The 24,429-nt window shown below is 29.6% G+C and overlaps 1 protein-coding gene across 1 annotated transcript in view; it reads right to left on the bottom strand.

The window, feature by feature from the left end:
• The window catches only part of LOC134684819 (obscurin-like), a 29,353-nt gene extending 7,048 nt beyond the window's left edge, over nt 1–22,305 (bottom strand). Inside the window, exons 1-16 of the mRNA XM_063544127.1 lie at nt 22,254–22,305; nt 21,297–21,605; nt 20,520–20,585; nt 19,880–19,940; nt 18,768–18,877; nt 17,861–17,887; nt 16,817–17,074; nt 14,808–15,065; nt 13,127–13,384; nt 11,446–11,703; nt 9,764–10,021; nt 8,082–8,339; nt 6,403–6,660; nt 4,721–4,978; nt 3,039–3,296; nt 1,357–1,614 (exon numbers count right to left, since the gene is read on the bottom strand). Coding sequence (XP_063400197.1) covers nt 1,357–1,614; nt 3,039–3,296; nt 4,721–4,978; nt 6,403–6,660; nt 8,082–8,339; nt 9,764–10,021; nt 11,446–11,703; nt 13,127–13,384; nt 14,808–15,065; nt 16,817–17,074; nt 17,861–17,887; nt 18,768–18,877; nt 19,880–19,940; nt 20,520–20,585; nt 21,297–21,605; nt 22,254–22,305 — 3,205 coding nt within the window. The remainder of the gene's footprint in view (nt 1–1,356; nt 1,615–3,038; nt 3,297–4,720; nt 4,979–6,402; nt 6,661–8,081; nt 8,340–9,763; nt 10,022–11,445; nt 11,704–13,126; nt 13,385–14,807; nt 15,066–16,816; nt 17,075–17,860; nt 17,888–18,767; nt 18,878–19,879; nt 19,941–20,519; nt 20,586–21,296; nt 21,606–22,253) is intronic.
• Between the last annotated feature and the right edge of the window lie 2,124 nt (nt 22,306–24,429).

Raw genomic sequence — 24,429 nt, 5'->3', positions numbered from 1 at the left:
AACTTGATTGCTCAAATATGTTTGAATTAAATGCTTCGCATCAATCAATCTTAATTTTCATCAATCAAATAGTGCTCTAAAATTGCTAACAGATATTTATTAAATGTATATTTTTAATAGTTGTCAACTTGTCTCTTAATATGAGTTGTTTCTAGCAATTATCAAATATCTTCTTTTTGAGAGGTCACATTTTCATATTTTATGTGCATCTATCAATAATGATTCTTTTAAGTATTAAACCTACAGATGCAATTTCTGCAGGCAAAAAAAAGGAATATAATAAAGTATTACAGAAAGAACATGCATAAGTTGAAAAGAAAAACACAAATGAAAAAAGTAGTAGAGACGACAAAATATTCAATCATGTTCTCAAAACACTACATTGATAAACTAAAGACTGAACTAATTGAACGCTTTAACTTGATCGCTGAAATATGTTTGAATTAAATGCTTCGCATCAATCTATCTTAATTTTCATCAATCAAATAGTGTTCTAAAATTGCTAACAGATATTTATAAAATGTATACTTTTTAATAATATATAGTTGCGGGTCATGATCTCAGCAGAAAAAAAACCCAACTATAGGTTATTTTCACTTTTGAGTTAGATATTTATATTAGTGGTCCTCAGATGACGCTAACGCTGAGGGTAAAATTATCGAATATAAATGCCCAACCCATGAAGAAATGAAAACAAATCTACTGCTACCATGCATTATTTCTTTATGGTCTTACTTTCTTTGTTCATGGTTAAGATGATCAGTCTAATTTATTTTAATTCTGTCGTGCATTTTATGTATTATTTCGAAATGGTTTTAATCATATCTGATGCAATGAACTCTAATTCTATATTGAATAATGTCAATGTGCTATTTGATGAGTACTGTTGCCCTGGTGATAATAGTCTTTTACCCACACAAATCGTACGATTTTCAGTATTGTCATGATAAAATTTTAAATAACGTCTTGATATTTATAAAAAAATGTTATTGATGTGTCATGTGATTCACAAAAGTTATATAAAATTGATATGTTACCAACAATTGAAGTTTTACATAATCGATTGAGTAGTAAAATATCTGCTTTGCTTTGCTAAACCTTGTTTTAACTCTTTATCTATATTAAAAGATCGAGATCTCTAATTTTTGCAGTTTTGCACTACATTCAAAAATTCTTTAACAGAAATGCTATTTTGTTAAGCAAAATGTAAATTTAAAACTATCAATGTTGCTGTGTGTCAAAAACACAATGATCAATAACTTCAGTATATTAAGATCATTTCATTTCAGTTGCCAGCGCAACTATTGCGGAATTGAGTTAAAACTCAAATCTTAGTTTTATAAATAGTTTATTTACCTGTAATATTGAGTTGTATTTTTTTGGAAAATTTTCCAACTTGCACATAATAGTCTCCACTGTCACTTTCTGTGGTGTTCTTTATTGTAAGTGTGTGTTGTGTATCGACCGTTGACATAAAACACCTTTCAATCTGAGATATTTCTTTGCCATTTCTCAACCATTTAAGTGTTGGCATGTTCGGCCGAAGTTTGCATGTTAAAATTGCATCTTCACCTTCTATGCATTGACTATCAATGGGTTCTTCCAGAAAAGGATCTATAACAAAATTGTTTAAAAACTATAACATACATGGAAAGAACGAAAGTAAAAAGCATAACAAATTTACAGCTGTTTAGTTTAAATGGTTCTATATTTTTCATAGCGGGCCCTTTTATAGCTGATTAAGAGGTATGGGCTTTGGTGATTGTTCAAGGCCGTTTGATTCATTGTAGCTGTTTATTTCTTTGTCATTTTGTATCTTGTTAAGAGTTGTTTCTTGCAATTATCAAATATCTTCTTTTTGAGATATCACATTTTCATATTTTATGTGCATCTATCAATAATGATTCTTTTAAGTATTAAACCTACAGATGCAATTTCTTCAGGCAAAAAAAAAGAATATAATAAAGTATTACAGAAAGAACATGCATAAGTTGAAAAGAAAAACACAAATGAAAAAAGAAGTAGAGACGACAAAATATTCAATCATGTTCTCAAAACACTACATTGAGAAACTAAAGACTGAACTAATTGAACGCTTTAACTTGATCGCTGAAATATGTTTGAATTAAGTGCTTCGCATCAATCTATCTTAATTTTCATCAATCAAATAGTGTTCTAAAATTGCTAACAGATATTTATAAAATGTATACTTTTTAATAATATATAGTTGCGGGTCATGATCTCAGCAGAAAAAAAACCCAACTATAGGTTATTTTCACTTTTGAGTTAGATATTTATATTAGTGGTCCTCAGATGACGCTAACGCTGAGGGTAAAATTATCGAATATAAATGCCCAACCCATGAAGAAATGAAAACAGATCTACTGCTACCATGCATTATTTCTTTATGGTCTTACTTTCTTTGTTCATGGTTAAGATGATCAGTCTAATTTATTTTAATTCTGTCGTGCATTTTATGTATTATTTCGAAATGGTTTTAATCATATCTGATGCAATGAACTCTAATTCTATATTGAATAATGTCAATGTGCTATTTGATGAGTACTGTTGCCCTGGTGATAATAGTCTTTTACCCACACAAATCGTACGATTTTCAGTATTGTCATGATAAAATTTTAAATAACGTCTTGATATTTATAAAAAAATGTTATTGATGTGTCATGTGATTCACAAAAGTTATATAAAATTGATATGTTACCAACAATTGAAGTTTTACATAATCGATTGAGTAGTAAAATATCTGCTTTGCTTTGCTAAACCTTGTTTTAACTCTTTATCTATATTAAAAGATCGAGATCTCTAATTTTTGCAGTTTTGCACTACATTCAAAAATTCTTTAACAGAAATGCTATTTTGTTAAGCAAAATGTAAATTTAAAACTATCAATGTTGCTGTGTGTCAAAAACACAATGATCAATAACTTCAGTATATTAAGATCATTTCATTTCAGTTGCCAGCGCAACTATTGCGGAATTGAGTTAAAACTCAAATCTTAGTTTTATAAATAGTTTATTTACCTGTAATATTGAGTTGTATTTTTTTGGAAAATTTTCCAACTTGCACATAATAGTCTCCACTGTCACTTTCTGTGGTGTTCTTTATTGTAAGTGTGTGTTGTGTATCGACCGTTGACATAAAACACCTTTCAATCTGAGATATTTCTTTGCCATTTCTCAACCATTTAAGTGTTGGCATGTTCGGCCGAAGTTTGCATGTTAAAATTGCATCTTCACCTTCTATGCATTGACTATCAATGGGTTCTTCCAGAAAAGGATCTATAACAAAATTGTTTAAAAACTATAACATACATGGAAAGAACGAAAGTAAAAAGCATAACAAATTTACAGCTGTTTAGTTTAAATGGTTCTATATTTTTCATAGCGGGCCCTTTTATAGCTGATTAAGAGGTATGGGCTTTGGTGATTGTTCAAGGCCGTTTGATTCATTGTAGCTGTTTATTTCTTTGTCATTTTGTATCTTGTTAAGAGTTGTTTCTTGCAATTATCAAATATCTTCTTTTTGAGATATCACATTTTCATATTTTATGTGCATCTATCAATAATGATTCTTTTAAGTATTAAACCTACAGATGCAATTTCTTCAGGCAAAAAAAAAGAATATAATAAAGTATTACAGAAAGAACATGCATAAGTTGAAAAGAAAAACACAAATGAAAAAAGAAGTAGAGACGACAAAATATTCAATCATGTTCTCAAAACACTACATTGAGAAACTAAAGACTGAACTAATTGAACGCTTTAACTTGATCGCTGAAATATGTTTGAATTAAGTGCTTCGCATCAATCTATCTTAATTTTCATCAATCAAATAGTGTTCTAAAATTGCTAACAGATATTTATAAAATGTATACTTTTTAATAATATATAGTTGCGGGTCATGATCTCAGCAGAAAAAAAACCCAACTATAGGTTATTTTCACTTTTGAGTTAGATATTTATATTAGTGGTCCTCAGATGACGCTAACGCTGAGGGTAAAATTATCGAATATAAATGCCCAACCCATGAAGAAATGAAAACAAATCTACTGCTACCATGCATTATTTCTTTATGGTCTTACTTTCTTTGTTCATGGTTAAGATGATCAGTCTAATTTATTTTAATTCTGTCGTGCATTTTATGTATTATTTCGAAATGGTTTTAATCATATCTGATGCAATGAACTCTAATTCTATATTGAATAATGTCAATGTGCTATTTGATGAGTACTGTTGCCCTGGTGATAATAGTCTTTTACCCACACAAATCGTACGATTTTCAGTATTGTCATGATAAAATTTTAAATAACGTCTTGATATTTATAAAAAAATGTTATTGATGTGTCATGTGATTCACAAAAGTTATATAAAATTGATATGTTACCAACAATTGAAGTTTTACATAATCGATTGAGTAGTAAAATATCTGCTTTGCTTTGCTAAACCTTGTTTTAACTCTTTATCTATATTAAAAGATCGAGATCTCTAATTTTTGCAGTTTTGCACTACATTCAAAAATTCTTTAACAGAAATGCTATTTTGTTAAGCAAAATGTAAATTTAAAACTATCAATGTTGCTGTGTGTCAAAAACACAATGATCAATAACTTCAGTATATTAAGATCATTTCATTTCAGTTGCCAGCGCAACTATTGCGGAATTGAGTTAAAACTCAAATCTTAGTTTTATAAATAGTTTATTTACCTGTAATATTGAGTTGTATTTTTTTGGAAAATTTTCCAACTTGCACATAATAGTCTCCACTGTCACTTTCTGTGGTGTTCTTTATTGTAAGTGTGTGTTGTGTATCGACCGTTGACATAAAACACCTTTCAATCTGAGATATTTCTTTGCCATTTCTCAACCATTTAAGTGTTGGCATGTTCGGCCGAAGTTTGCATGTTAAAATTGCATCTTCACCTTCTATGCATTGACTATCAATGGGTTCTTCCAGAAAAGGATCTATAACAAAATTGTTTAAAAACTATAACATACATGGAAAGAACGAAAGTAAAAAGCATAACAAATTTACAGCTGTTTAGTTTAAATGGTTCTATATTTTTCATAGCGGGCCCTTTTATAGCTGATTAAGAGGTATGGGCTTTGGTGATTGTTCAAGGCCGTTTGATTCATTGTAGCTGTTTATTTCTTTGTCATTTTGTATCTTGTTAAGAGTTGTTTCTTGCAATTATCAAATATCTTCTTTTTGAGATATCACATTTTCATATTTTATGTGCATCTATCAATAATGATTCTTTTAAGTATTAAACCTACAGATGCAATTTCTTCAGGCAAAAAAAAAGAATATAATAAAGTATTACAGAAAGAACATGCATAAGTTGAAAAGAAAAACACAAATGAAAAAAGAAGTAGAGACGACAAAATATTCAATCATGTTCTCAAAACACTACATTGAGAAACTAAAGACTGAACTAATTGAACGCTTTAACTTGATCGCTGAAATATGTTTGAATTAAGTGCTTCGCATCAATCTATCTTAATTTTCATCAATCAAATAGTGTTCTAAAATTGCTAACAGATATTTATAAAATGTATACTTTTTAATAATATATAGTTGCGGGTCATGATCTCAGCAGAAAAAAAACCCAACTATAGGTTATTTTCACTTTTGAGTTAGATATTTATATTAGTGGTCCTCAGATGACGCTAACGCTGAGGGTAAAATTATCGAATATAAATGCCCAACCCATGAAGAAATGAAAACAAATCTACTGCTACCATGCATTATTTCTTTATGGTCTTACTTTCTTTGTTCATGGTTAAGATGATCAGTCTAATTTATTTTAATTCTGTCGTGCATTTTATGTATTATTTCGAAATGGTTTTAATCATATCTGATGCAATGAACTCTAATTCTATATTGAATAATGTCAATGTGCTATTTGATGAGTACTGTTGCCCTGGTGATAATAGTCTTTTACCCACACAAATCGTACGATTTTCAGTATTGTCATGATAAAATTTTAAATAACGTCTTGATATTTATAAAAAAATGTTATGGATGTGTCATGTGATTCACAAAAGTTATATAAAATTGATATGTTACCAACAATTGAAGTTTTACATAATCGATTGAGTAGTAAAATATCTGCTTTGCTTTGCTAAACCTTGTTTTAACTCTTTATCTATATTAAAAGATCGAGATCTCTAATTTTTGCAGTTTTGCACTACATTCAAAAATTCTTTAACAGAAATGCTATTTTGTTAAGCAAAATGTAAATTTAAAACTATCAATGTTGCTGTGTGTCAAAAACACAATGATCAATAACTTCAGTATATTAAGATCATTTCATTTCAGTTGCCAGCGCAACTATTGCGGAATTGAGTTAAAACTCAAATCTTAGTTTTATAAATAGTTTATTTACCTGTAATATTGAGTTGTATTTTTTTGGAAAATTTTCCAACTTGCACATAATAGTCTCCACTGTCACTTTCTGTGGTGTTCTTTATTGTAAGTGTGTGTTGTGTATCGACCGTTGACATAAAACACCTTTCAATCTGAGATATTTCTTTGCCATTTCTCAACCATTTAAGTGTTGGCATGTTCGGCCGAAGTTTGCATGTTAAAATTGCATCTTCACCTTCTATGCATTGACTATCAATGGGTTCTTCCAGAAAAGGATCTATAACAAAATTGTTTAAAAACTATAACATACATGGAAAGAACGAAAGTAAAAAGCATAACAAATTTACAGCTGTTTAGTTTAAATGGTTCTATATTTTTCATAGCGGGCCCTTTTATAGCTGATTAAGAGGTATGGGCTTTGGTGATTGTTCAAGGCCGTTTGATTCATTGTAGCTGTTTATTTCTTTGTCATTTTGTATCTTGTTAAGAGTTGTTTCTTGCAATTATCAAATATCTTCTTTTTGAGATATCACATTTTCATATTTTATGTGCATCTATCAATAATGATTCTTTTAAGTATTAAACCTACAGATGCAATTTCTTCAGGCAAAAAAAAAGGAATATAATAAAGTATTACAGAAAGAACATGCATAAGTTGAAAAGAAAAACACAAATGAAAAAAGTAGTAGAGACGACAAAATATTCAATCATGTTCTCAAAACACTACATTGAGAAACTAAAGACTGAACTAATTGAACGCTTTAACTTGATCGCTGAAATATGTTTGAATTAAGTGCTTCGCATCAATCTATCTTAATTTTCATCAATCAAATAGTGTTCTAAAATTGCTAACAGATATTTATAAAATGTATACTTTTTAATAATATATAGTTGCGGGTCATGATCTCAGCAGAAAAAAAACCCAACTATAGGTTATTTTCACTTTTGAGTTAGATATTTATATTAGTGGTCCTCAGATGACGCTAACGCTGAGGGTAAAATTATCGAATATAAATGCCCAACTCATGAAGAAATGAAAACAAATCTACTGCTACCATGCATTATTTCTTTATGGTCTTACTTTCTTTGTTCATGGTTAAGATGATCAGTCTTTATTTTAATTCTGTCGTGCATTTTATGTATTATTTCGAAATGGTTTTAATCATATCTGATGCAATGAACTCTAATTCTATATTGAATAATGTCAATGTGCTATTTGATGAGTACTGTTGCCCTGGTGATAATAGTCTTTTACCCACACAAATCGTACGATTTTCAGTATTGTCATGATAAAATTTTAAATAACGTCTTGATATTTATAAAAAAATGTTATTGATGTGTCATGTGATTCACAAAAGTTATATAAAATTGATATGTTACCAACAATTGAAGTTTACATAATCGATTGAGTAGTAAAATATCTGCTTTGCTTTGCTAAACCTTGTTTTAACTCTTTATCTATATTAAAAGATCGAGATCTCTAATTTTTGCAGTTTTGCACTACATTCAAAAATTCTTTAACAGAAATGCTATTTTGTTAAGCAAAATGTAAATTTAAAACTATCAATGTTGCTGTGTGTCAAAAACACAATGATCAATAACTTCAGTATATTAAGATCATTTCATTTCAGTTGCCAGCGCAACTATTGCGGAATTGAGTTAAAACTCAAATCTTAGTTTTATAAATAGTTTATTTACCTGTAATATTGAGTTGTATTTTTTTGGAAAATTTTCCAACTTGCACATAATAGTCTCCACTGTCACTTTCTGTGGTGTTCTTTATTGTAAGTGTGTGTTGTGTATCGACCGTTGACATAAAACACCTTTCAATCTGAGATATTTCTTTGCCATTTCTCAACCATTTAAGTGTTGGCATGTTCGGCCGAAGTTTGCATGTTAAAATTGCATCTTCACCTTCTATGCATTGACTATCAATGGGTTCTTCCAGAAAAGGATCTATAACAAAATTGTTTAAAAACTATAACATACATGGAAAGAACGAAAGTAAAAAGCATAACAAATTTACAGCTGTTTAGTTTAAATGGTTCTATATTTTTCATAGCGGGCCCTTTTATAGCTGATTAAGAGGTATGGGCTTTGGTGATTGTTCAAGGCCGTTTGATTCATTGTAGCTGTTTATTTCTTTGTCATTTTGTATCTTGTTAAGAGTTGTTTCTTGCAATTATCAAATATCTTCTTTTTGAGATATCACATTTTCATATTTTATGTGCATCTATCAATAATGATTCTTTTAAGTATTAAACCTACAGATGCAATTTCTTCAGGCAAAAAAAAAGAATATAATAAAGTATTACAGAAAGAACATGCATAAGTTGAAAAGAAAAACACAAATGAAAAAAGAAGTAGAGACGACAAAATATTCAATCATGTTCTCAAAACACTACATTGAGAAACTAAAGACTGAACTAATTGAACGCTTTAACTTGATCGCTGAAATATGTTTGAATTAAGTGCTTCGCATCAATCTATCTTAATTTTCATCAATCAAATAGTGTTCTAAAATTGCTAACAGATATTTATAAAATGTATACTTTTTAATAATATATAGTTGCGGGTCATGATCTCAGCAGAAAAAAAACCCAACTATAGGTTATTTTCACTTTTGAGTTAGATATTTATATTAGTGGTCCTCAGATGACGCTAACGCTGAGGGTAAAATTATCGAATATAAATGCCCAACCCATGAAGAAATGAAAACAAATCTACTGCTACCATGCATTATTTCTTTATGGTCTTACTTTCTTTGTTCATGGTTAAGATGATCAGTCTAATTTATTTTAATTCTGTCGTGCATTTTATGTATTATTTCGAAATGGTTTTAATCATATCTGATGCAATGAACTCTAATTCTATATTGAATAATGTCAATGTGCTATTTGATGAGTACTGTTGCCCTGGTGATAATAGTCTTTTACCCACACAAATCGTACGATTTTCAGTATTGTCATGATAAAATTTTAAATAACGTCTTGATATTTATAAAAAAATGTTATGGATGTGTCATGTGATTCACAAAAGTTATATAAAATTGATATGTTACCAACAATTGAAGTTTTACATAATCGATTGAGTAGTAAAATATCTGCTTTGCTTTGCTAAACCTTGTTTTAACTCTTTATCTATATTAAAAGATCGAGATCTCTAATTTTTGCAGTTTTGCACTACATTCAAAAATTCTTTAACAGAAATGCTATTTTGTTAAGCAAAATGTAAATTTAAAACTATCAATGTTGCTGTGTGTCAAAAACACAATGATCAATAACTTCAGTATATTAAGATCATTTCATTTCAGTTGCCAGCGCAACTATTGCGGAATTGAGTTAAAACTCAAATCTTAGTTTTATAAATAGTTTATTTACCTGTAATATTGAGTTGTATTTTTTTGGAAAATTTTCCAACTTGCACATAATAGTCTCCACTGTCACTTTCTGTGGTGTTCTTTATTGTAAGTGTGTGTTGTGTATCGACCGTTGACATAAAACACCTTTCAATCTGAGATATTTCTTTGCCATTTCTCAACCATTTAAGTGTTGGCATGTTCGGCCGAAGTTTGCATGTTAAAATTGCATCTTCACCTTCTATGCATTGACTATCAATGGGTTCTTCCAGAAAAGGATCTATAACAAAATTGTTTAAAAACTATAACATACATGGAAAGAACGAAAGTAAAAAGCATAACAAATTTACAGCTGTTTAGTTTAAATGGTTCTATATTTTTCATAGCGGGCCCTTTTATAGCTGATTAAGAGGTATGGGCTTTGGTGATTGTTCAAGGCCGTTTGATTCATTGTAGCTGTTTATTTCTTTGTCATTTTGTATCTTGTTAAGAGTTGTTTCTTGCAATTATCAAATATCTTCTTTTTGAGATATCACATTTTCATATTTTATGTGCATCTATCAATAATGATTCTTTTAAGTATTAAACCTACAGATGCAATTTCTTCAGGCAAAAAAAAAGAATATAATAAAGTATTACAGAAAGAACATGCATAAGTTGAAAAGAAAAACACAAATGAAAAAAGAAGTAGAGACGACAAAATATTCAATCATGTTCTCAAAACACTACATTGAGAAACTAAAGACTGAACTAATTGAACGCTTTAACTTGATCGCTGAAATATGTTTGAATTAAGTGCTTCGCATCAATCTATCTTAATTTTCATCAATCAAATAGTGTTCTAAAATTGCTAACAGATATTTATAAAATGTATACTTTTTAATAATATATAGTTGCGGGTCATGATCTCAGCAGAAAAAAAACCCAACTATAGGTTATTTTCACTTTTGAGTTAGATATTTATATTAGTGGTCCTCAGATGACGCTAACGCTGAGGGTAAAATTATCGAATATAAATGCCCAACCCATGAAGAAATGAAAACAAATCTACTGCTACCATGCATTATTTCTTTATGGTCTTACTTTCTTTGTTCATGGTTAAGATGATCAGTCTAATTTATTTTAATTCTGTCGTGCATTTTATGTATTATTTCGAAATGGTTTTAATCATATCTGATGCAATGAACTCTAATTCTATATTGAATAATGTCAATGTGCTATTTGATGAGTACTGTTGCCCTGGTGATAATAGTCTTTTACCCACACAAATCGTACGATTTTCAGTATTGTCATGATAAAATTTTAAATAACGTCTTGATATTTATAAAAAAATGTTATTGATGTGTCATGTGATTCACAAAAGTTATATAAAATTGATATGTTACCAACAATTGAAGTTTTACATAATCGATTGAGTAGTAAAATATCTGCTTTGCTTTGCTAAACCTTGTTTTAACTCTTTATCTATATTAAAAGATCGAGATCTCTAATTTTTGCAGTTTTGCACTACATTCAAAAATTCTTTAACAGAAATGCTATTTTGTTAAGCAAAATGTAAATTTAAAACTATCAATGTTGCTGTGTGTCAAAAACGCAATGATCAATAACTTCAGTATATTAAGATCATTTCATTTCAGTTGCCAGCGCAACTATTGCGGAATTGAGTTAAAACTCAAATCTTAGTTTTATAAATAGTTTATTTACCTGTAATATTGAGTTGTATTTTTTTGGAAAATTTTCCAACTTGCACATAATAGTCTCCACTGTCACTTTCTGTGGTGTTCTTTATTGTAAGTGTGTGTTGTGTATCGACCGTTGACATAAAACACCTTTCAATCTGAGATATTTCTTTGCCATTTCTCAACCATTTAAGTGTTGGCATGTTCGGCCGAAGTTTGCATGTTAAAATTGCATCTTCACCTTCTATGCATTGAATATCAATGGGTTCTTCCAGAAAAGGATCTATAACAAAATTGTTTAAAAACTATAACATACATGGAAAGAACGAAAGTAAAAAGCATAACAAATTTACAGCTGTTTAGTTTAAATGGTTCTATATTTTTCATAGCGGGCCCTTTTATAGCTGATTAAGAGGTATGGGCTTTGGTGATTGTTCAAGGCCGTTTGATTCATTGTAGCTGTTTATTTCTTTGTCATTTTGTATCTTGTTAAGAGTTGTTTCTTGCAATTATCAAATATCTTCTTTTTGAGATATCACATTTTCATATTTTATGTGCATCTATCAATAATGATTCTTTTAAGTATTAAACCTACAGATGCAATTTCTTCAGGCAAAAAAAAAGAATATAATAAAGTATTACAGAAAGAACATGCATAAGTTGAAAAGAAAAACACAAATGAAAAAAGTAGTAGAGACGACAAAATATTCAATCATGTTCTCAAAACACTACATTGATAAACTAAAGACTGAACTAATTGAACGCTTTAACTTGATCGCTGAAATATGTTTGAATTAAGTGCTTCGCATCAATCTATCTTAATTTTCATCAATCAAATAGTGTTCTAAAATTGCTAACAGATATTTATAAAATGTATAGTTTTTAATAATATATAGTTGCGGGTCATGATCTCAGCAGAAAAAAACCCAACTATAGGTTATTTTCACTTTTGAGTTAGATATTTATATTAGTGGTCCTCAGATGACGCTAACGCTGAGGGTAAAATTATCGAATATAAATGCCCAACCCATGAAGAAATGAAAACAAATCTACTGCTACCATGCATTATTTCGTTGTGGTCTTACTTTCTTTGTTCATGGTTAAGATGATCAGTCTAATTTATTTTAATTCTGTCGTGCATTTTATGTATTATTTCGAAATGGTTTTAATCATATCTGATGCAATGAACTCTAATTCTATATTGAATAATGTCAATGTGCTATTTGATGAGTACTGTTGCCCTGGTGATAATAGTCTTTTACCCACACAAATCGTACGATTTTCAGTATTGTCATGATAAAATTTTAAATAACGTCTTGATATTTATAAAAAAATGTTATTGATGTGTCATGTGATTCACAAAAGTTATATAAAATTGATATGTTACCAACAATTGAAGTTTTACATAATCGATTGAGTAGTAAAATATCTGCTTTGCTTTGCTAAACCTTGTTTTAACTCTTTATCTATATTAAAAGATCGAGATCTCTAATTTTTGCAGTTTTGCACTACATTCAAAAATTCTTTAACAGAAATGCTATTTTGTTAAGCAAATTGTAAATTTAAAACTATCAATGTTGCTGTGTGTCAAAAACACAATGATCAATAACTTCAGTATATAAAGATCATTTCATTTCAGTTGCCAGCGCAACTATTGCGGAATTGAGTTAAAACTCAAATCTTAGTTTTATAAATAGTTTATTTACCTGTAATATTGAGTTGTATTTTTTTGGAAAATTTTCCAACTTGCACATAATAGTCTCCACTGTCACTTTCTGTGGTGTTCTTTATTGTAAGTGTGTGTTGTGTATCGACCGTTGACATAAAACACCTTTCAATCTGAGATATTTCTTTGCCATTTCTCAACCATTTAAGTGTTGGCATGTTCGGCCGAAGTTTGCATGTTAAAATTGCATCTTCACCTTCTATGCATTGAATATCAATGGGTTCTTCCAGAAAAGGATCTATAACAAAATTGTTTAAAAACTATAACATACATGGAAAGAACGAAAGTAAAAAGCATAACAAATTTACAGCTGTTTAGTTTAAATGGTTCTATATTTTTCATAGCGGGCCCTTTTATAGCTGATTAAGAGGTATGGGCTTTGGTGATTGTTCAAGGCCGTTTGATTCATTGTAGCTGTTTATTTCTTTGTCATTTTGTATCTTGTTAAGAGTTGTTTCTTGCAATTATCAAATATCTTCTTTTTGAGATATCACATTTTCATATTTTATGTGCATCTATCAATAATGATTCTTTTAAGTATTAAACCTACAGATGCAATTTCTTCAGGCAAAAAAAAAGAATATAATAAAGTATTACAGAAAGAACATGCATAAGTTGAAAAGAAAAACACAAATGAAAAAAGTAGTAGAGACGACAAAATATTCAATCATGTTCTCAAAACACTACATTGATAAACTAAAGACTGAACTAATTGAACGCTTTAACTTGATCGCTGAAATATGTTTGAATTAAGTGCTTCGCATCAATCTATCTTAATTTTCATCAATCAAATAGTGTTCTAAAATTGCTAACAGATATTTATAAAATGTATAGTTTTTAATAATATATAGTTGCGGGTCATGATCTCAGCAGAAAAAAACCCAACTATAGGTTATTTTCACTTTTGAGTTAGATATTTATATTAGTGGTCCTCAGATGACGCTAACGCTGAGGGTAAAATTATCGAATATAAATGCCCAACCCATGAAGAAATGAAAACAAATCTACTGCTACCATGCATTATTTCTTTGTGGTCTTACTTTCTTTGTTCATGGTTAAGATGATCAGTCTAATTTATTTTAATTCTGTCGTGCATTTTATGTATAATTTCGAAATGGTTTTAATCATATCTGATGCAATGAACTCTAATTCTATATTGAATAATGTCAATGTGCTATTTGATGAGTACTGTTGCCCTGGTGATAATAGTCTTTTACCCACACAAATCGTACGATTTTCAGTATTGTCATGATAAAATTTTAAATAACGTCTTGATATTTATAAAAAAATGTTATTGATGTGTCATGTGATTCACAAAAGTTATATAAAATTGATATGTTACCAACAATTGAAGTTTTACATAATCGATTGAGTAGTAAAATATCTGCTTTGCTTTGCTAAACCTTGTTTTAACTCTTTATCTATATTAAAAGATCGAGATCTCTAATTTTTGCAGTTTTGCACTACATTCAAAAATTCTTTAACAGAAATGCTATTTTGTTAAGCAAATTGTAAATTTAAAACTATCAATGTTGCTGTGTGTCAAAAACACAATGATCAATAACTTCAGTATATAAAGATCATTTCATTTCAGTTGCCAGCGCAACTATTGCGGAATTGAGTTAAAACTCAAATCTTAGTTTTATAAATAGTTTATTTACCTGTAATATTGAGTTGTATTTTTTTGGAAAATTTTCCAACTTGCACATAATAGTCTCCACTGTCACTTTCTGTGGTGTTCTTTATTGTAAGTGTGTGTTGTGTATCGACCGTTGACATAAAACACCTTTCAATCTGAGATATTTCTTTGCCATTTCTCAACCATTTAAGTGTTGGCATGTTCGGCCGAAGTTTGCATGTTAAAATTGCATCTTCACCTTCTATGCATTTAATATCAATGGGTTCTTCCAGAAAAGGATCTATAACAAAATTGTTTAAAAACTATAACATACATGGAAAGAACGAAAGTAAAAAGCATAACAAATTTACAGCTGTTTAGTTCAAATGGTTCTATATTTTTCATAGCGGGCCCTTTTATAGCTGATTAAGAGGTATGGGCTTTGGTGATTGTTCAAGGCCGTTTGATTCATTGTAGCTGTTTATTTCTTTGTCATTTTGTATCTTGTTCAGAGTTGTTTCTTGCAATTATCAAATATCTTCTTTTTAAGAGGGCATTTTTGATATTTTATGTGCATTTATCAATAATGTCTCTGTAAAGTATCGAACCTACAGATGCAATTTCTTCAGGCAAAAAAAAAAGAATATAAAGTATTACAGAAAGAACATGCATAAGTTGAAAAGAAAAACACAAATGAAAAAAGTAGTAGAGACGACAAAATATTCAATCATGTTTTCAAAACACTACATTGATAAATAAAGACTGAACTAATTGAATGGTTAAACTTGATTGCTAAAATACGTTTGAATTAAATGCTTCGCATCAATCTATCTTAATTTTCATCAATCAAATAGTGTTCTAAAACTGCTAACAGATATTTATAAAATGTATATTTTTTAATAATATATAGTAGCGGGTCATGATCTCAGCAGAAAAAAACCCAACTATAGGTTATTTTCACTTTTGAGTTAGATATTTATATTGGTCATCCTGAGATGACACTAACGCTCAGGGTAAAATTATCAAATATAAATGCCCAACCCATGATGAAATGAAAACAAATATACTGCTACCTTGCATTAATTCTTTATGGTCTTACTTTTTTTGTTCATGGTTTAGACGATCAGTATAATTTATTTCCATTATGTCGTGCATTTTATGTATTATTTCGAAATAGTTGGTTTTAATCATATCTGACAATTTCTGATGCAATGGATTCCAATTCTATATTGATTAATGTCAATGTGCTATTTGATGAGTACTGTTGCCCTGGTGATACTAGTCTTTTATCCACACGAACCGTAAGATTTTGAGTATTGTCATGAAACAAATTATATTAACATCTGGACTTTTATAAACAAAAATGTTATTGATGTGTCATGTGATTCACAAAAGTTATATAAAATTGATATGTTACCAACAATTGAAGTTTTACAGAATCGATTGAGTAGTAAAATATCTGCATTGCTTTGCTTAGTCTTGTTTTAACTCTTAATATATATTAGAAAATCTGGATCTGCATTTTTTGTAGATTTGCCCTATATTTAGGTGTCTCAAATCGACATGTTATTTTAATAGGTAAAATGTAAATTCAAAAATATTAATGTTGGTGTGTGTCAAAAACACAATGATCAATAACTTCAGTTAAATTGTTATACGATGATGACTGATGTTCCCATATTTTGACTATTTTATTGATTGTGACTGTTTATTTAACGCATCATGTAAATGTAACGGAATTTGATGAGACTGTTATTAAAGTGAGAGGGTTAGCGCTATAGAACCAGGTTTAATCCACCATTTTCTACATTTGAAAATGCCTGTACCAAGTCAGGAATATGACAGTTCTTGTCCATTCGTTTTTGATGCGTTTTGTTTTTTGATTTTGCCGTGTGATTATGGACTTTCCAAATTGATTTTCCTCTGAGTTCAGTATTTTTGTGATTTTTATTTTTTTTCAGTATATTAAGATCATTTCATTTCAGTTGCCAGCGCAACTATTGTGGAATTGAGTTAAAGCTCAAATCTTAGTTTTAGAAATAGTTTATCTACCTGTAATATTGAGTTGTATTTTTTTGGAAAATTTTCCAACTTGCACATAATAGTCTCCACTGTCACTTTCTGTGGTGTTCTGTATTGTAAGTGTGTGTTGTGTATCGACCGTTGACATTATACACCTTTCAATTTGAGTTATTTCTTTGCCATTTTTCAACCATTTAAGTGTTGGAATGTTCTGCCGAAGTTTGCATGTTAAAATTGCATCTTCACCTTCTATGCAGTGAATATCATTAGGTTCTTCCAGAAAAGGAGCTGTTAAAGAAATGACAAGTTAAAAAAAAAAACACTACATTGAAAATGTTTTAACAACTTGAATGCTTCTATTTGTTTTGTTATGCTCGTTTACATTAAATCCTTAGCATCATATTATATAGTTGACATGGCAATTCAAACCTTATTAGTCGCATACACATATTTATGAAATGCATATTATCAAATACATTTTAATCATAATAAGTTACAATGTATAGTTCTGGCTCAAGATATTCACTAGAAAGATCAAAATGCTTCTTTTATCTTAAAAGTACGCTATTATAGCATTCATTATGATATATACAGATTCAAAGATTTATAAAGCTGATAGCAGTCTATTAATAGCTATTGTGACATGAGTCACAACGACCGTACATGTATGTATTTATTTTCATACCAAGCATTAGCAAACAATATTCAGAACACATTTAATTCATGGTTTATTTGTTTATCAATATATAGTTTCTTCTGAAGTAAAATAAAACAATGATTAAAGAATAATCGAAGCAATAGAAGTATAACATAGTAATTCACCATAGATATAGGAAGATGTGGTGTGAGTGCCAATGAGACAACTCTCCATCCAAATAACAATTTAAAAATTAAACCATTATAGGTTAAAGTACGGCCTTCAACACGGAGCCTTGGCTCACACCGAACAACAAGCTATAAAGGGCCCCAAAATTACTAGTGTAAAACCATTCAAACGGGAAAACCAACGGTCTAATCTATATAAACAAAACGAGAAACGAGAAACCATGTATATTTGCAAAGGAAATTACTTACTTATTAATGGCACCTCTTCATCTGAATCTGAAAATTTAGATGAAAACTTCTGTATTTTATGATAACACTACCATACACTAGTACGAGACATCTACCAAAAATGTCTGGAACTCAAAACCTGGGCTTATACGCATCTATTGATTCAACTTACATATCTTGAGTGATTTCTTAATTTAAATCACAAAACCTAGGAAGGTGAAACTGTCAACATATAATCGTTCTATTTTTTCAATAACATTTTCATTTTAGTAGATCTATCATTACCGATAACCGTTTGATGTTGTGTTTCCAAAACAAATACAATTATAATCTTGTTATTCTTTTTGTTCCATAAAATTTCATCTTACTTGTATGATTTTAACGCTATTTGAGACTAATACTGTTTCAGTCTGTATAATTATCTTATGCCGATGATTTGCAGGATTTTATTATGACTGTTTTTCGTTGTTTGACCCTTATATATTTAAAACTATATAACGGTTTTAAACATAACTGAACAATCGTACCAGAAAGAATAACATTATGAATTAATAATTTAATTTTGGATGTTACGCGTCTTTTGATTGGCTGACAGTTTTTTGTCTATCAGGTCATATACATAATTCTGTCATGTGAACGTGACGTCAATAAAGTTATTTCATGATTAACCCAAGCTTAATTGAAATTTAGAATTAAATTATAAAGAACAACTGTTATATGTTTTATGTCTCTTCGAAATGACACACAAATGTGGTGCACACTAAAACAAAATCAGCTACACTGGGCATTCAGGGTGCACCACATTGTTGATGTTATCTCTTCATAGACAAAAAAAATATTACAGTCATTTCTTAATTATTTTTTTTACTGAAATGATAAAGTGAGCCAAAACCTTTTGAAACCCAGATTGTATTGAATATCAAAATACCTTTTATGCTGATTCTGAAGTTTTTGGGTCTTTTTTTCCTACGTTTCCAAAAACAAACAATGACAATACCAAATAATACTAATGCAGAAACTCCAAGTATGATACCAGCACTGAAATCAGTAAAACATACAATAACAATACATTATGAGTCGACAATGCTTAAAAATTGAATAACGTGTATAGTTAATCGATTTTGCTGGTAGTACTCAATATTTAATAGAGAAAGTTGACAGTTATTGTCTAAACTTTTAATTCTACAAATTGATGCATGGTTCTTGACTAACTTATTTATATCAAAAAAGAAAAAAAGTTAGTCAAGAACAAAAAATCATAGTTATATATAAACGAAACTATTCAATTCGTTTTAGATCAATCGTACACTTATATTGACACACTCCTAAGTCACGTTTTATATTGTTCTGATGGACACACACCAATACTAAGTTCCTAAAAGCTGACCATTACCAAATGGAATAGAAAGCTCATTCATACCAACGTATTGTAAAAAAAAATGACAAGGAATACTATTTTGCCAAAAAAGATCTCTTGCTGTTATAATACATGTATTTAATTGTGACGAGTGAATCAACAAAACGTGTTTGTTTAGCAGAATACTTTTGAGACAAAATCGGATGTCTTGTCAATAACTCGTAGCAAAATGATTAATAATTCTTATTGTTTGTCATTAATTTCATAAACATGTTGGTCTTATAGATTTGTTTGAAATTGTTGTCTTATATTTGACCGTCCAAGCTACAATGAAGTATCACTATGAAATGTTTTCTGATTTTTCATGAGAACAATTATTTGTCGATTTATGTTTTTTTTACCAGCTACACTTTATTAGTGTTGTAAAGATTCTCAAACATTAGGTTCAGGTGATGTTCAAAAGAATTAATGACAGCGACGTCAAGGATTTGCTATTTTTGTTAAGCTGACATGTCCTTTCGTAATACAATGCGGCAACGTGAGGTAGAAGGTATAGATGAAAACAGTGGTTATTTGAATAATATAAAATCGATATAGGAACGGAAAAAAGTTAATGTAAAGATTACAGTATACAGACAGAAGTTACTTTAAGCTTTTGAATTTAAGTATATAAAAAAACTTACATTTTTCCAGCAGAAAAGGTTGTGTCATCAACTGGACTATTTTGTTGAGTAGTACTTATGTCTTAATAGAATAAATAATAACATGTAGAATGAATAAACATAAGTCGAAGTTTTAAAGACTACAAATTTTTCATTTGGTGTCAATATGCAACTTCAAAATGATATTTAACAGCATCAGCCATTTGTTATTTTTAATTTGAATTCATTGATGAAATCATTTTAATTAGATAAGGTATCTACCTCGTGTAAAGGTCTATGATCTTTTCCTGGTTTTTTTAGTACTTTCTCCTAAAATACGTAAAACTGAATTACAAAAGCCTAACAAATGGTAGACCATTATCGTTGTGTGGCAGAAACACCAATACGGAGTCAACTGATTAATTCTGATTTATTGTCTTATGTAAACATCGTGCTGCTCATTTGATGTTCAGTTTCTCACCTTCTAATATTAGTAAACATGATCATAAAAAGTAAAAGTAGAAATATGTAAAACAATACTTTAAGGATAATTAAACTAAAATGCATAGCCGTCGATTGATGATATGTTTCAAAATCTTGTCTCGCTGAATTTCTTTTACAGTACACATCCATTCTTAATGTTTTACTGTCCAAGAAACTGTGATGCATCCTTGTGAAATACTTTCTGATATCTCATATTGTAATTTTGCTAGTGAAGTTCTTGTTATCTTTTTAACCACATCACCGTCTATAAATAATCAATTTGTCCATGAAACATTTTTGATTCATCACGAATATGTCTTTTGAAATTGAAACACGCGTTTTGCGTACCAAATACACGATTTGTATAACCATATGCCGTGTATTATTAAGATGTAACGGGCGACTATTGTAAAACAACTGTTAAAGAAATAACTTACGAAAACTTCCATAACAGTTATTTCTCAATTCACGTATCAAATAAATCTAAAAAAAAGATGTGGTATGTTTGCCAATGAGACAACTCTCCACAGGAAACCAAATGATTAAACAAAACTAGAGGTCACTGTACAACTTTCAACAATGAGCAGAATACATACCAGTACCATATAGTTAGATAGAAAAGACCCGGAAATAACAAATGTAAAACAATATCAGCGTGTAAAACTAACGACCTGATTTATGTACAGAATAAAGAACGAAAAACAAATATGATATGCAGCAACGACCAACAACAACATTTAAATATTGGCTCATAACTTGGGATAGACAGTATATATGATATACAATGTGGCTGTTTGGGAAAGAAATATGAGGGGTAAAACACACCAATCAGACAGTTACTGTTGCTTTTACAAAAAAAAACATATCTACGTTTGTTCAATTCTATTTCAACCCAAACGACATTCTTATATATTGATATTACATTACGTTTATCAAATTACATGTACATATTCACTCAGTGGTAGCTAGTACTTACAATTAAAAACATTCTCTTCCAACAGAGTTCGTTGGTCGCCAAATATGGAGCCATACACACAAGCATATGACACATTCAAATCTTCATTTGTCAGATTTTGTATAACTAATGTGTATCCATCCTTTAAAACCTTTCCATCATATTTTTTAGAAGGTGTCCATGTTTTAACATCTATCAATATTATCGTTTCGTTTGGAGTGTACTTATTCCATCCTGCAAATTGTGGACAGCAGTTTGACACATTGCAAAATAATGTCACATTTTGTCCATAATCTGTTATTGTTTTAATAACTTTCCATTCTAAAATACCTACAATATATTTGTTTTCCTATCTTGAGAAAATCGCTACAATGTTGGGTATATGAAAGGTATTCAAACAATAATGACTTTAACAAACTACTTATCTTCAACAGCTTACGTAATGTAAACAAGACCAACAAACTTGTGTGTATGTCAAAACTAGAATCAATTTATTTATTTTCATGTGAAAATTCTGATTTATAATGTGTTCTGCAAACTATTCTACGCTTTTTTTTATTTCTGAAAGACTCCTATATATCATTTGCCTCATTTCAATGAAGAAACTAGTCAGGAAGTAAAGCATAACAATGCTTATTTTGCGTTAATAAACTCATCGTCAAAAAATCACTAGTATGTTCTTAATACAAACATGACGAACAAATCGAACTCCTCTTCGATGCTCTTTACGGCAATATGATATCATTGTATATGTATTGGCCTGAATAATTGATGTAAGCTAAAGACCTAACAAACCCTTCAGTCGCAGCAAACGTGTTATTGTTGTTCGTCTTGATTCGTATATTTTGCTCTTTGTAGGTTTCTTATCTCATTGTTATTCTCTTCTCTGCTTATTAACAATATTTTGTTTTGGTAATTTACTTTAAATCGGTATTCAATTGAGTTTACAATATGTAAATATTAGTTTCATGTACTCACCTTGTACTAGTAGAAATCTAGTTAGAATTATAAATGCCACCAGATACGTCATATCTGTAATGCTAAAAAATCCAAAAAAATAAATTATTGCTTCTACTATTATTAACCTACAAAAAATGAAATTATTTTGAGTGCTTCTTCTAAAATAAAAAGGATATAACAATACGGGATTAGTAGAAAACCAATGATGTGTATTTGTCATTCGATTGAAAGCAAATGAGTATTATATCCATCCTCGGTCATTACAGTTTTTCCTCTGACAAAATGAACAAATGAATATAAATGCATCACACATTTTCTATTGACACAACAATGTAAATAATTGTTGAGCAGTAAGTAAATATACAGACCGACTGCTGTTATACATTTGCAGTAGTGTCAAATCCCTTCCTGTTTCACATTCTTCTCAAATAAAACAAAGAATCATAATATTTGTAAGTAAAACTTTCATAGTTAAGTTTATAGTGTATTGTTTGAAGACATGCACATACAGAAAGCCCCTATGATTTGAAAAAAAAATGATTTACTATAATTTGCAAACATGGTGATGTAGAGGACTCTGGAACTGCTACATGTACATGCGTAAAATGAAATTCAATCATGATCCCATAAAGCTTAAGGTGGTACCTAACACTACAGGGAGATAACTCTATAAAATCAGCTAAACGTTTTAATTACGTTGCGTTGTGAAGGCAATATTAAGCTCCTCAAAATTAGTGTTTGTCAAACTGCTATATAACCAGTGTATTTTTTCTGACAAAATATTTGGTTCAAATTTTTTTGAATTATTTATATTTTAGTTAAAGGATCAAAGTAAATACTTTGTCAAAATTTTATGAAAATTAAACGAGCCAAATTAATATTTAAGTGAAAGTGTTGGGTACCACCTTAAAATCAATTTAGGAAATTAGCATGTAAATCAGGTAGTTGCTATTTCTTTTTATACAGTGATACAATAACTAGAGCTTTCATAATGCAGACGCATAGATAGTTGCCCTGTTTTCGTCCTGCAAGAGAACGTGTACTGAGTAGTCTGGTGTATCCGTGAATTTAAACTACACAACCGCTACAAAATGATATATATGTGCTTTTTATTTATCATACATTATTGGAGTTGTCTTTCCGTTATATTTTACAAAAGACACTCTATTAAATTATCGAATGACATTTTCCATATATACTCATCTATACTTGCTTTTATAATCACTTAATTGTTTTATCAAATGCAACATATTTTGATTATCATATATTGACGCCATGCTACTGATTTTGAAAACACGACTTGTACCTGTTAAAACGTCTTTTAAACGGTCCGCCTTTTATAGAAGTACACGCTTATAAGAATTATTTTCTGCAAAATACCTTAGACATTCAGTTTTTGCTACAAGCTCTTCTTTTGTCGGGAGGTACACATCATTTATTTATCATAACTTCATGCTTTACAAACACACTATCGCGGCCATTTTGGAAGGATTTTAAACCTCAATAACCAGGTAATATGTGTATGTATCCTGACCTTAATAACCAATTAAGTAAAACAGTAAAGAATACACATATTTATAAGATCAAATTTTAAACATGTTTTTGTTAGTTTGGTCATTTAAATGATTTTAGTTGACAAAGTATTTGACATCAAAATCTAATGTATCAAATGTCATGATATGCATTCAAATCAAAGAAAGAAAGAAACACATTTGAATTGTTTCAATTTTACTGTCGTTGACTAAGACTTTTATAATAATAGCCACTTTGTATGACATACTAACAAACAAAAGTTTAAATAAAGTAAGTCATACAAAAAAAAAAAAAATTGTGTTGTTATTTGTAAAAATAGACAGTAGAGAAAATGAGTTACCTTCCTTAAATTTAGAAAATATGTTATTTTAAATCTACTGTAAAGATAGTAACCCCTTTGTAACCACTGACAACTTAATCTTTCAATGTTTGTTTTTTTATTTAGCGAGGACTTCAATGTATTTTTAAACTGGCTGTTTAAGTTATGCATGGTATTTGTGTATATATGCAGCTAGATGAGATGTTCCAAAGGAATCGATTATTATGTAGCAAGAATTTGACAGCAAATTAAGGTACAAAAATAAATATAAATTATAAAAAATCGCATGCACTGTTCGTGAATTCAGTTATTTAAAGGAAAAGAATGTCAACATTTAAAGTT

The sequence above is a fragment of the Mytilus trossulus genome, chromosome 9 (genome assembly GCF_036588685.1).
Source record: "Mytilus trossulus isolate FHL-02 chromosome 9, PNRI_Mtr1.1.1.hap1, whole genome shotgun sequence".
NCBI lineage: Eukaryota > Metazoa > Mollusca > Bivalvia > Mytilida > Mytilidae > Mytilus > Mytilus trossulus.
Note: the sequence above shows the minus strand (reverse complement) of the source record. Positions and strands in the feature narration are given on the sequence as shown.